Here is a 13,649-nt window from a genome sequence, read left to right on the forward strand (position 1 = left end):
TTAGGCAACAATATATGGTATATATTTGATCATTTTCATCGTATTAATTTAATAATTTCGACATGACAAATGTTAAAAACTATTACTTCAAAACTACCGGCCTTTTTTATGTACCAAAAAAAATGAACGAAAATCAAATAATAATGTAATACATCCACAAACAACAATAACTAAATTACAAGCGCCTGACTTAGAACAGACACAAACATACAAACTGTGGCAAGGTTAAATATGTGAGCAGGATCCAAACCTCCCCTTAACTACAGACAGTGAAGTAACAGTCTTAACAGGACCACAGCTTTGTTCATGTTGTTGTTGAAATGTATAACAAATATTAACAATTAAGTATATTTTTTAGTAAAAACATACAAAGAGAATTGCTCTACATTTGTTGGAGATTCCACATGTTTTAATAATATGGTTTGTGTTTCTGGAACTTGTGATTGTGAGATTCCCGCCATGCAGTATTACGTTTTTTATGATAAAAGATGTAAAACAAGTACGTATTCATGGTATACAATTTTAATCTTAGTTGAATAAAATAAAATAAACGACAGTATATGATATATAATTTATGTTTTTGACTTAAATCTGTATACACTGTATCTCAAAATGGCTTCTCCAGCAATATCTAGATCTGTTGAAGTAATAATCTAATTGAATAAACCAGGCTTATTAGTTCCCCAGACTGGCGTCTATATAATACTCATTATTAAGATTTAAATCAACTATTCGTTATTAGTTTATTTAAATTTGCAATACACATTGAAATTACTGATGTCAAGGATTTACCATTTGCCATTTACTATTCACTTAACCTCACTTACGTCACCTAGTTTTTACGAAATGCCTCTGTTTACATAAAGTTGTCTTGTGTGCTGCAAATAATTGCATGAATACAATTTATCCTACTTAGTAATTGGACAGCGGACTTTCAAATTCATATGATAAACTGGAAAATCCCAGAGCACAAACTAAACATTGCAAAAAGGCTAACCTCACTGTACAAAAAAACCCAACTTAAAGAATATAAATTTGCCAATAAAAAAAAACTTAGAAAAGACTAAAAAAAAAAACCCCACTTGGATAATATCAAATGCTTCTGGAAGGTAAGCAGATCCTCTTTCACATGCAGCATCTTCGAAAGCTAATTTGAGTGATATTTCAAATGCCGAATTGAAATAAATGGGAACGGGGTTTAGCCTAATTACACAATAGGAGTACAATTGGTTCCCATGGGAATGCCGCTAGTTTGTTTAAAATCAGTTCTCCAAACGTAACAAATATTTTGTAAATTAAGATATTTAGAATCTTTTGGAAACTTTTTAACGTCTTTCATTTATAGTACGGAAATAATTTAAAACTCGGTACATTTTTTTATGCATTTCTATCTATTAACGTTATTGCAGCCAAATACACTTTTCACACGATAACATCTTTAAGTTTAAGTACGTTTGTAAATTAACAATAAACGCTTTTTTTTAGATCGGTTCGATAGTCAATACTCTGCTCATTTCTAATAGTTTGAAACTTATACGCAATGATGATTACAACTTTGAATTCGGTGGTCGTCCACTGTCGCTACTTACGAATGATGTTCCTTTGTAAATGGAAAATATGCTGAATTTGCCGTTTTCGCGCTCAAACTTTATTTTGCCGCTGAACAAATACTATGTAACTTTCGGGATGAAGTATTAGTACTTATTACATACATTTATTAGTACTTATTACATACATTTATTAGTACTTATTACATAGATTCATTAGTACTTATTACATACATCTGTTCGTACTTTTTACATATATTTATTAGTACTTATTACGTACATTTATTAGGACTTATCTATTAGTACTTATTACATACATCTATTAGTACTTTTTACATATATTTATTAGTACTTATTACGTACATTTATTAGGACTTATCTATTAGTACTTATTACATACATCTATTAGTACTTAATACAGACATGAACATCTATGTCTACATTTTTCTTTGATTTTGTCAACATTGGAATCATTACCAATAAGCCTACTAGTTCTTTATGAAGTTTGAGAAGTGTTTACAACACATTCAAAAACATTGTGAGAAAGACTGTGTATTAACCGAAAATTATTTTATTGATTATTCCGCTTCTTCACATTTTTTAATATCAAGTTATAACATGTATGTATCTTAAAATTGAGAATTTAAATGGGGAATGTGTCATAGAGACAACAGTCGAAGGCCACCAATGGTTCTTTAATGCAGCGGGAAACTCCCGACTCGGAGGCGTGCTTAAGCTTGCCCCTTAAAAAAGATGTTTACAAGTTTAGTGGTAATGGACGGCATACTTACCTCCGAAATATATTGAAGAAACTAAAAAAAAAATCATACTAGACTAACAAAGTAACATGTATTCATTTATAGGAGCAAAATATAAAGAATCGTGTCAAGCATTAGAAGATGGTTCAAATTGTTACGGCAATATGATTTGTGTGAGTGGTGTTTGTGGTTGTAACACCACCCAGTATTATGACCCAAATGTACATAGTTGTAATGAAAGTAAGTATCTTAAAAACAGTTTTATACAGATTCGTGCATAGATTTAAAAGAATTAAGGTTTGATGATAAAAGCATGAAACTTAATAATTTGTACGTTTATGTATATTTGTTCACATCTTTGGTTTTGGGTGTTAAGTTGATCGAGGTCTGCTACCACATCTAATATCTTTAAATTTTCACTTTCAACAATAAATTTTTATGTCCCATTTATGGGAATGATGTTTTCTAGTCTGTTTGTCCATTCGTTTGTTTGTCCGTCCGACTGTCCCGCTTTTTTTGTCGAGGTAGTTTTTGATAAAGTTGAAGTCCAACCAACTCGAAACTTAGTAAATATGTTCCCTATTATATGATCTTTCTAATTTTAATGCCAAATTAGAGATTTTACCCCATTTCATGGCCCACTAAACATAGTAAATGATAGTGCCGATGTGGCATCCGTATACTATGGATACATTCTTGTTTCCACATGTTTTACTTATTTCTAAATATGTGCAACTGGTATTACTCCTTCGATAGTAAATATTGCAGAAAAAAATAGACAGAATACAGACAGTCTATGTATATTATAGTAGTATAATCGTAGTTCACATGTGGATAAACGCGAAAACATAATTGTCTCTAAGGAGGTATAATAGTTGTGGTTCTTGCGTTCTAAAAACCATGATATGGAGAACGCTCTGATTGGCTTATTTATTTTTCATTTTTGTAATCTATCATACGATTGGTTGTTCTTGTGCATGTTTAAACCCGGAAGTCTTATCTATGGCTAAAACTCAGTCTGATAACGGAAACAATATCCGGACACCTATTTTGTCGTTTTTCTCCCAAAATAACTCAATCTGAATAATCATAATAATGGATGACAAATACGACTATGCATGTTACAGAAAGAACACAGAGGCATGATGATTCATTTATTGTGGAAGGAAGAGAAGCGACACACAAAATAAAGTCTTCTCGTTTAATAGTATAGATTTGGATAACTATATATATTTAGTATGTGCGTACCCTGCAAGGTCCTCATGCCCGTCAGACAGTTTTCACTTGACCTCGACTTCATTTCATGGATCAGTGAAGACGGTTAAGTTTTGGTGGTCCATATCTCGCATACCATATTCAATAGGTCTAGTATATTTGGTGTATGGAAGGACTGTAAGATGAACATGTCCAACTGGCAAGTGTCAACTGACCTTGTTCTCATTTTCATGGTTCAGTGGTTATAGTTAAGTTTTCGAGTTTTCGGTCTTTTTATTTAATACTATGTTCACAATAGGTCATCAATATTTTGTGTATGGAAACATTTAATGATCTTTATGTCAGTCATGCAGGTTTTATTGGACTTTGACCTCATTTTCAAGGTTCATTGCTCAGTGTTGATATTTTGTTTATTGTCTGTTTTCCTTATACTGTATGCAATAGGTCTACTATATTTTGTGTATGGAAGGATTGTAAGGTGAACATGTCTATCTGGTAGGTGTCATCTGATCTTGACCTCATTTTCATGGTTCAGTGGTCAAAGTTATATTTTTGAGTTTTAGTCTTTTTTTCTAATACTATATGCAATAGGTTAACTATATTTGGTGTATGGAAATATTTTATAATCTATGTGTCAGTCGAGCAGGTTTAATTTGACCTTGACCTCATTTTAACGGTTCATTAATCAGTGTTAAGTTTTTATGTTTTAATCTGTTTTTCTTTAACTATAAGTAATAGGTGCATAGGTGTTGTAAGCTGCATATATCTGTCTGGTATGGTCATCTGACCTTGACCTCATTTTCAGGGCTCATCGGTTAATGTTCTTTTTCCATGGTTAATATGAGGTTAATGTGACAGTTTAAATAAAACTTTATATTTAGGACTATCAACATAATGTCAATCATAAGTAAAGAAGGCGAGACATTTCAGTGTGTGCTTTGTTAATTTTCATCGGAGTTCAGATTTTTTATGATTTTGCTTTTTGCAGTTTAAACATTTGTATTTTACTATCTCAAATGATGATATGGTTTACTTAGTCACATAAAAAAAAAGGATAAAAGTTCCACAACCTTGTTATAAAAAGTTTGAAATGTATGACATATATTAACAATTTAGTATATTTTTTAGTGAGTACTTACAATGACAATTGCACAACACTAGTTGGAGATTCCACATGTTACAATAATATGGTTTGTGTTTCTGATATTTGTGATTGTGAGATTCCAGCCATGCAGTATTACGATCCCTATGCTAAAAGTTGTGAAGCGAGTATGTATTCATGATTAATGGTATAAAGTTGTAATCTTAATTGGGTACAACAAACTAAGGCAACTATATATGGTATATATTCAATCTTTTTATCATACTTAGGCAACAACATATGGTATACATTTGATTTTTTTTCATCATTGTTAGGCAACAATATATGGTATATATTTGATCATTTTCATCGTATTAATTTAATAATTTTGACATGACAAATGTTAAAAATTATTACTTCAAAACTACCGGCCTAATTTATGTACCAAAAGAAATGAACGAAAATCAAATAATAATGTAATACATCCACAAACAGCAACAACTAAATTACAAGCGCCTGACTTGGAACGATACAAACATACAGACTGTGGCAAGGTTAAATATGTGAGCAGGATCCAAACCTCCCCTTAATCACAGACAGTGAAGTAACAGTCTTAACAGGACCACAGCTTTGTTCATGTTGTTGTTGAAATGTATAACATATATTAACAATTAAGTATATTTTTTAGTAAGAACATACAAAGATAATTGCTCTACATTAGTTGGAGATTCCACATGTTTTAATAATATGGTTTGTGTTTCTGGAACTTGTGATTGCGAGATTCCCGCCATGCAGTATTACGTTTTTTATGATAAAAGTTGTAAAACAAGTACGTATTCATGGTATACAATTTTAATCTTAGTTAAATAAAATAAAACAAACGACAGTATATGATATATAATTTATGTTTTTGACTTAAATCTGTATACACTGTATCTCAAAATGGCTTCTCCAGCAATATCTAGATCTGTTGAAGTAATAATCTAATTGAATAAACCAGGCTTATTAGTTCCCCAGACTGGCGTCTATATACATGTAATACTCATTAATAAGACTTAAATCAAGTATTCCTTATTCGTTTATTTAAATTTGCAATACACATTGAAATTACTGATGTCAAGGATTTACCATTTGCCATTTACTATTCACTTAACCTCACATACGTCACCTAGTTTTTACGAAATGCCTCTGTTTACGTAAAGTTGTCTTGTGTGCTGCAAATAATTGCATGAATACAATTTATCCTACTTAGTAATTGGACAGAGGACTTTCAAATTCATATGATAAACTGGAAAATCCCAGAGCACAAACTGAAAATTGCAAAAAGGCTAACCTCACTGTACAAAAAAACCCAACTTAAAGAATATAAATTTGCCAATAAAAAAAAACTTAGAAAAAACTCAAGTAAAAAAACCCACTTGGATAATATCAAATGCTTCTGGAAGGTAAGCAGATCCTCTTTCACATGCAGCATCTTCGAAAGCTTATTTGAGTGATATTTCATATGCCAAATTGAAATAAATGGGAACGGGGTTTAGCCTAATTACACAATAGGAGTACAATTGGTTCCCATGGGAATGCCGCTAGTTTTGTTTAAAATCAGTCCTCCAAACGTAACAAATATTTTGTAAATTAAGATATTTAGAATCTTTTGGAAACTTTTTAACGTCTTTCATTTATATTACGGAAATAATTTAAAACTCGGTACATTTTTTAATGCATTTCTATCTATTAACGTTATTGCAGCCAAATACACTTTTCACACGATAACATCTTTAAGTTTAAGTACGTTTGTAAATTAACAATAAACGCTTTTTTTTTTAGATCGGTTCGATAGTCAATACTCTGCTCATTTCTAATAGTTTGAAACTTATACGCAATGATGATTACAACTTTGAATTCGATGGTCGTCCACTGTCGCTACTTACGAATGATGTTCCTTTGTAAATGGAAAATATGCTGAATTTGCCGTTTTCGCGCTCAAACTTTATTTTGCCGCTGAACAAATACTATGTAACTTTCGGGGTGAAGTATTAGTACTTATTACATACATTTATTAGTACTTATTACATACATCTATTAGTACTTATTACATAGATCTATTAGTACTTATCACATACATCTATTAGTACTTTTTACATATATTTATTAGTACTTATTACGTACATTTATTAGGACTTATCTATTAGTACTTATTACATACATCTATCAGTACTTATTACATACATCTATTAGTACTTAATACAGACATGAACATCTATGTCTACATTTTTCTTTGATTTTGTCAACATTGGAATCATTACCAATAAGCCTACTAGTTCTTTCTGAAGTTTGAGAAGTGTTTACAACACATTCAAAAACATTGTGAGAAAGACTGTGTATTAACCGAAAATCATTTTATTGATTATTCCGCTTCTTCACATTTTTTAATATCAAGTTATAACATGTATGTATCTTAACATTGAGAATTTAAATGGGGAATGTGTCATAGAGACAACAGTCGAAGGCCACCAATGGTTCTTTAATGCAGCGGGAAACTCCCGACTCGGAGGCGTGCTTAAGCTTGCCCCTTAAAAAAGATGTTTACAAGTTAAGTGGTAATGGACGGCATACTTACCTCCGAAATATATTGAAGAAACTAAAAAAAAAATCATACTAGACTAACAAAGTAACATGTTTTCATTTATAGGAGCAAAATATAAAGAATCGTGTCAAGCATTAGAAGATGGTTCAAATTGTTACGGCAATATGATTTGTGTGAGTGGTGTTTGTGGTTGTAACACCACCCAGTATTATAACCCAAATGTACATAGTTGTAATGAAAGTAAGTATCTTAAAAACAGTTTTATACAGATTCGTGCATAGATTTAAAAGAATTAAGGGTTTGATGATAAAAGCATGAAACTTAATAATTTGTACGTTTATGTATATTTGTTCACATCTTTGGTTTTGGGTGTTAAGTTGATCGAGGTCTACTACCACATCTAATATCTTTAAATTAAAAGTTGATAACAAAACATAAATATTTAAAAAGAAAAGAAACTTATATATTACAACTGTTTTTTGTAATTATAACCCTTCTTTGAAAATATGGGGTATAATGTTTTACATCAGTCTGTCTGACAATCCATACGTCCATATGTCAGTCCATCCGTCATCAGCCAGATGTTTCGTCGCATCTTTCTCAGGAAGTACATCATAAGGATTCCTGAAATTTAGTTACAAGGTGAATATCAGTAAGCTTTTCCGTATGATGCATTTCCAGATTGATTTCTAAACAACTTCTGGTTTACTTCCTGTTAACCGAACACTTTTACCATTTTACATATGATAACCAAGTTAAAAACTGTCGTCACATTTTTCTCAGAAACTACAACAATAATTTTGAAATTTGGTTTCAGGGTTTAAATAAGTCATCTTTACCGTGTGATGCGTTCTCAGATTCATCACTCAAGACCTTCCTGTTTATCGAACGCTTGTATAATTTTACTTCTGATAGCCAAGTTGAAAATTTTTGACATATTTTTCTCAAGAACTGCAATATGAGGATTTCTAAAATTTGGTTTCAGGGTTTATAAAAGTAAGCTTAACCGTTTGGTGCGTTTTCAGATTCATCACTTTACAACATCCTCGGCAGGCAGGGGTAACATCGGTGAACAGTAGCTTGCAGTTTCACTTATTTCGTCATTATCATGCTCCCTATTACAGGCGTATTGGCCGAAAGGTAAATATGTATTCCCTAAACAATGAATAATTATATTTATTAATCCTATTAAACTTATTGAAACAAAACATTCAGAATTAACTATTTCTGCTTTTAACATAGCTGATATAAAGGTTTTGATTACAGCTGGAAGATACCTTGACCCTTGTTCAACAGCGGTTAGAAATATAAGTTGTTACCCTCCTTTGCTTTGTTCGTCCAGTGTATGCCATTGTGAACTGCCAGCAATGATGCATTATGACGCCGATGATAATACATGTAACGACGGTATGTATTCAGTATCTACACTTAATCCTGTATAGACTCATACTCAGTTCACATTACGCAGTTTAGATCCGACTTCTATAAAAATTAGTTAATATAAATTAAATCAAAGTGCTTGAATTATGAGGTCGAATTCGGATAAAACTTAACTCTCATTTAGAACATCTTAAACTTTCTCGTCTTATAGAAAATCAGTTGTGGTAACTTCTTTTTTCCATAACCTATAAAATGATATACATGAAATGACTTAATTGTAAATCAATTACGATAGTGACTTCTTAATGTTTAGAGGTGCGTAATTCAGAGCCTGTTATTCAGTGGTTGTCGTTTGTTTATGTGTTACATTTTTTGTCGTTCATTTTGTGTATATTCAGCCGTTAGGTTTCTCGTTTGAATTGTAGAACACTGTCATTTTGGGGCGTTTTATAGCTGACTATGCGATATGGGCTTTGCTTATAGGTTGAAGACCGTACGATGACCTAAAGTTGTTAATTTTTGTGTCATTTTGGTCACTTGTGGAGAGTTGTCTCATTGGCAATCATACCTCATCTTTTTTTTATAAAACGAGATGTACAATCTCCTAAGGTTATTACTTTAGGAAAAGAGCAAAGGTAGAAAATAAGGAGTAATTTGTTTGTCGAATTACTATACATCACCACAAATGAATAGACATATTAGTATACAAACATTTTAAGTTTAGTTATGCATACTAATACTGCAAACGTTATGTAACAGTACATATAAAAAAGAAGAACAGTAAAGAAAGATGTGGCGTAAAGAGTACAAAGTTAGATAAAACAAGATTCTAGAGTCATTATTATAATACACATAATCGCTATTATTTCCATTTTGGATAAGCTTTAAAAATTACACAAATTTTTCATCCAGTTGAAGCTATCTGGCAGCCTGTATGATCATTTCACCATGCATGATTCTTTTTAATGAGACCTGTTTAAACTACCGTAAATACTTCAAACAAAATATGTTTTTACTTCAATTTTAATTTCGGAAAAAGGGATCGTTCTTTATGAAAGTTTCTTGATGATCGCTTTCTTAAGTTTGTCCTCCCTCAGTTCACTAATGATGACCTCTATTTTCGGGGGCCCGACCCAAACAGTAAGTTGTAAAAATGACTGTTTTTCCCGGATTGGACAAAATAGCCATAATATAAAAAAGAAGATGTGGTATGATTGCCAATGAGACAACTACCCACAATCTCCACAATTACTTTAGGAAAAGAGCAAAGGTAGAAGATAAGGAGTAATTTGTTCATAAGGTGTATATGTTTAAAAATAGATTAACTGTTTAAGACAAACCATCTTTATTGTTTATTTTTACGTAATTGACATTTTCGTAGTTGTTTTTTTTTTGCATTCATGGTGTTTTATGATTTCAAACAAGACTGGGCTATTTTATTAACCTTTCACAGAATTTTTTTCTGCAACAGGCGTAAGCTATTTTTGGTGGCATTCAGCGAAATCAAATGACTTACCTATAGATTAACTTAGCCGTATTTGGCACCACTTTTTTGAATTTTGGGTCGTCAATGCTCTTCAACTTTGTACTTGTTTGGCTTTTTAACTTTTTTGATCTGAGCGCCACTGATGAGTGTTATGTTGACGAAACGCGCGTCTGGTGTAATAAATTATAATCCTTGTACATTTGATAACTACCAATTAACGTTTCGAAAAATTACATCTAGATATTATGGTGTAGAAAAGTGATTTTTTGGTAATTTAGTATGAAGATCCAAATCAAGGAAATGTAAAGTGCAGAAACAATTAAACATAAAACAATACATCTTTATTGTGTGTTTCCAGGCGATGAAAGCATTGAAATTACTACTTGTTTGTGGAGAAAGTTTATAAAAATCATAAAAAGATACTACCATGATAAAGAAAGTGTTAAACGACCTTGGCAGGCTTTGCTGCCCTCGCATGGTAACATGAAAATTAGAAAAGTTCAGCAGAGAAAGGCACTTGATTGGTTCCCTTTAAAGTGCTGGTAATCTCTTTGAAATTCAAATTCCGTATTCAAGTAAACGTGAACAATAACCTTTGAGTATCCTGTCAGCTGGTTTGTCAATAAAGATGTCACGGAATACCAATTACAATATGAACTAATTTTTGCCTGTCTGAATTTGAACTTTATTTGTAATCAATGATGAATATTTAGTCTAATCGTCCAATGATCAAAAGCAAAGACAGTCTATCTCGTCCATCTCGTCCAGTGATATTAAGCCAGATATTATTACAATTCTTTCTAAATTCAAATATCTTTCAGAGATCTAGATTTACCCTAATGAAAGATGGCGAAAAGACCTAAATTATTTTAGAAGATCCACACCAAGAAGAAATCAAAACGAATTGAATATCAAAATAATAAGAAGTTATGATTACCCTCTTTTAATTATGTTTGTTCTCTAGGATTATGTTATTAACTCAACGCATAAGAATTTTAAAAAAAATTTACACATTTGAAGTAAAATGTAAATTCATCATAAAAACTAAAACGTTTTTTTTGCATTTTAGCTAGTTTCAATGCGGAGGAGTTCGTTAATGATACGAAGGGATTTGGAAATATTGTAGAAGCAACGATGGATTCAATTCATCATATGCATATAGAGATAAAAGAGAAAGAGCATGTAAGATGTGTCTTTTTATTTTTATTGTTTTTGGCTCCTTTGTCACTCTGTCATGGTTTTGGTTTTTGCTAACATTCTTTTTTTTTTAACCATAATTGGAATGTGATCAGGAACCTCTAGCCTTTGTTAGTCTGGTATGATTTTAAATATTTTTTTCTTGTGTATGATTCGCAGTTAAATAAGACGTCCATTATCACTTTACTTGTATACATATTTTTAGGGGCCAGTTGCGGGACACATACGGGTGCGGGAGTTTCTCGCTACATTGAAGATCCATTGGTGGCCTTCGGCTGTTGTCTGCTCTATGGTCGGGTTGTTGTCGCTTTGACACATTCTCTATTTCCATTTCAATTTTATTCACATAAGAATTAGAGAAAGATCCCATCTGATTATTCAATAAGCATTCTCACTGAATCCATTATTTAAAGTATTATATAATCATGTAGAGAGAGGCAAATGATACCAAAGGAGCATTCTTACTTATTTTGTTGTGTTATTTGAGCGAAAGTCACGATATTTATTTCATATAAAATTAAGAAGATATGGTATGATTGTTAATAAGACCAAATGACAAAAAATACTACAGCCTCAAAATAGCAAATGTTAAACAATTCGAACGCGAAAGATTACGACCTGATTCATGAACAAAATAATGAGTGAATAACAAATACAAATATAATATACATCATCAAACGACAACCACTCAATTACTGGCTCCTGACTTAAGACAGGAAGATACAAGTGTGGCGGGGTCTAACTAGTTTGTAGGCTAGCCAACACTCCCCTACCTGAGACTGAGGTGTGACAGTTCAACATAAGAACAAACCATATCAATTTTCGAAAGGTTGATTTTATTCTTCACTATGTTTGTACATAAATATATGATAAAAGGGAGGTTATCGTAACGATCTATACAACAGGATTTAGATTTAGTATTTAAGAATAAGATCTTCATTCATATTTCGTTTAATAGTTTGAATACAAAAGCGTTTGGGTTAACGCCAAGAAACCTTATGAAACATTTTAACAAAACCAAACGCTATCAATCAAACATGCCAAAGGAACAAATTATAACCAATTGCCGTATTCCCGACTTGGTACAATCAATATCCGAAGGAAATGGTGAGTTAAATCTGGTTTTATAGCTAGCTAAACGTCCAACTTTTATAACATATGTTTATAGTTCGATACGATACCCATACGAATCGCTGTCTTGGATTTCACAACCAAGTTTCCAAAACCTTTTTTTTTTTGTATTCTCCGAATTCGATCACTTCTCTATTCTATAAAACAAATCTAAACTGTTCACTCATAAGGGCAGATAATATGTGTAACGATCATGTATTTGATGTTTAAACAATCTGTTGTATAGAACAAGGGATCAGTAATGAATGTCTGTTCGAACTGTACTCTCCTAGTATTCTCCGATGGTAATTTGACCACTACTCTATTCTATAGTATGTTATATGTGTAACAGTCAACTATTTCATGTTTAAACAATCTGCTGTCTAGAAAAAGGGATCAGTACTGAATGTCTGTTCGAACTGTACACTTTTCTCGCATTCTCCAATGATGATTTGACCACTACTCTATTCTATAGTATGTAATATGTGTAACGGTTATGTATGTCATGTTTAAACAATCTGTTGTTTTGAACAAGGGATCAAGACTGAATGTATGTTCGAACTGTGTACACTCTCCTAGGGAACAGTTCTTGTTTTATGTTATGGCTCATTATTTCATCTTATTTTGGTGAAGTAAATCGGCAACAATATCGTTCAGCTTTTTTGATATATATAGTTGTTTTTTTATTTTACCCATAATGATTGTGATTTCTCTGTGCTATTCTAACAGATAATTGAAGATATGGTTACAGTTTTAGCTGTGTTACCTACAGAAAACGAAGCTGAAATGGAAAATGTATTAGAAGCTTCGAACCAAATTTCTAAGGAAACAGATGCCTTATCAGATAACGTTCAGGTAGAAAATTAATAGTTAGTATGAATTGTTGTACTGTTTATTAAGATCATAAAAAAAATAAAAATAAATAAAAATAGACGTCCTGAAATACCGAGAGTTACTTAAAAAAATTGTAATAACTTTCCATAATGTCCCAGTGAAATAAAAAAGAAAGGGCATCTGCCACATAACTGACTTTTGTTGTATCCAAGCTTTAACCTGTAAGAAGGAGCCGGATGCATATTAATGGAATAGGGAATTTGTCAAAAAGACAATAACTCGACCATAGAGCAGGCAACAGCCAAAGGCCAGCATTAATGGGTCTTCAGTGTAGAAAGAAACTCCCGCACCCAGAGGTGTCCTTCAGCTGGCCCTAAACAAATATCTTTACTAGTTCAGTGATAATGGACGTCATACTAAACTCCAAATTATACACAAGAAACTAAAATTAAAAATC

General features: G+C 31.9%; 1 protein-coding gene across 1 annotated transcript in view; it reads left to right on the top strand.

The window, feature by feature from the left end:
• Positions 1-4,654: 4,654 nt before the first annotated feature.
• Positions 4,655-13,649, top strand: part of LOC143047344 (polycystin-1-like protein 2) — a 42,854-nt gene continuing 33,859 nt past the window's right edge. Inside the window, exons 1-6 of the mRNA XM_076220377.1 lie at positions 4,655-4,789; positions 5,290-5,430; positions 7,291-7,425; positions 8,452-8,592; positions 11,121-11,233; positions 13,088-13,213. Of these exons, the coding sequence (XP_076076492.1) occupies positions 4,708-4,789; positions 5,290-5,430; positions 7,291-7,425; positions 8,452-8,592; positions 11,121-11,233; positions 13,088-13,213 (738 nt within the window). The 5' untranslated portion in view covers positions 4,655-4,707. The remainder of the gene's footprint in view (positions 4,790-5,289; positions 5,431-7,290; positions 7,426-8,451; positions 8,593-11,120; positions 11,234-13,087; positions 13,214-13,649) is intronic.

This window comes from Mytilus galloprovincialis, chromosome 10 (genome assembly GCF_965363235.1).
Source record: "Mytilus galloprovincialis chromosome 10, xbMytGall1.hap1.1, whole genome shotgun sequence".
Lineage (NCBI taxonomy): Eukaryota > Metazoa > Mollusca > Bivalvia > Mytilida > Mytilidae > Mytilus > Mytilus galloprovincialis.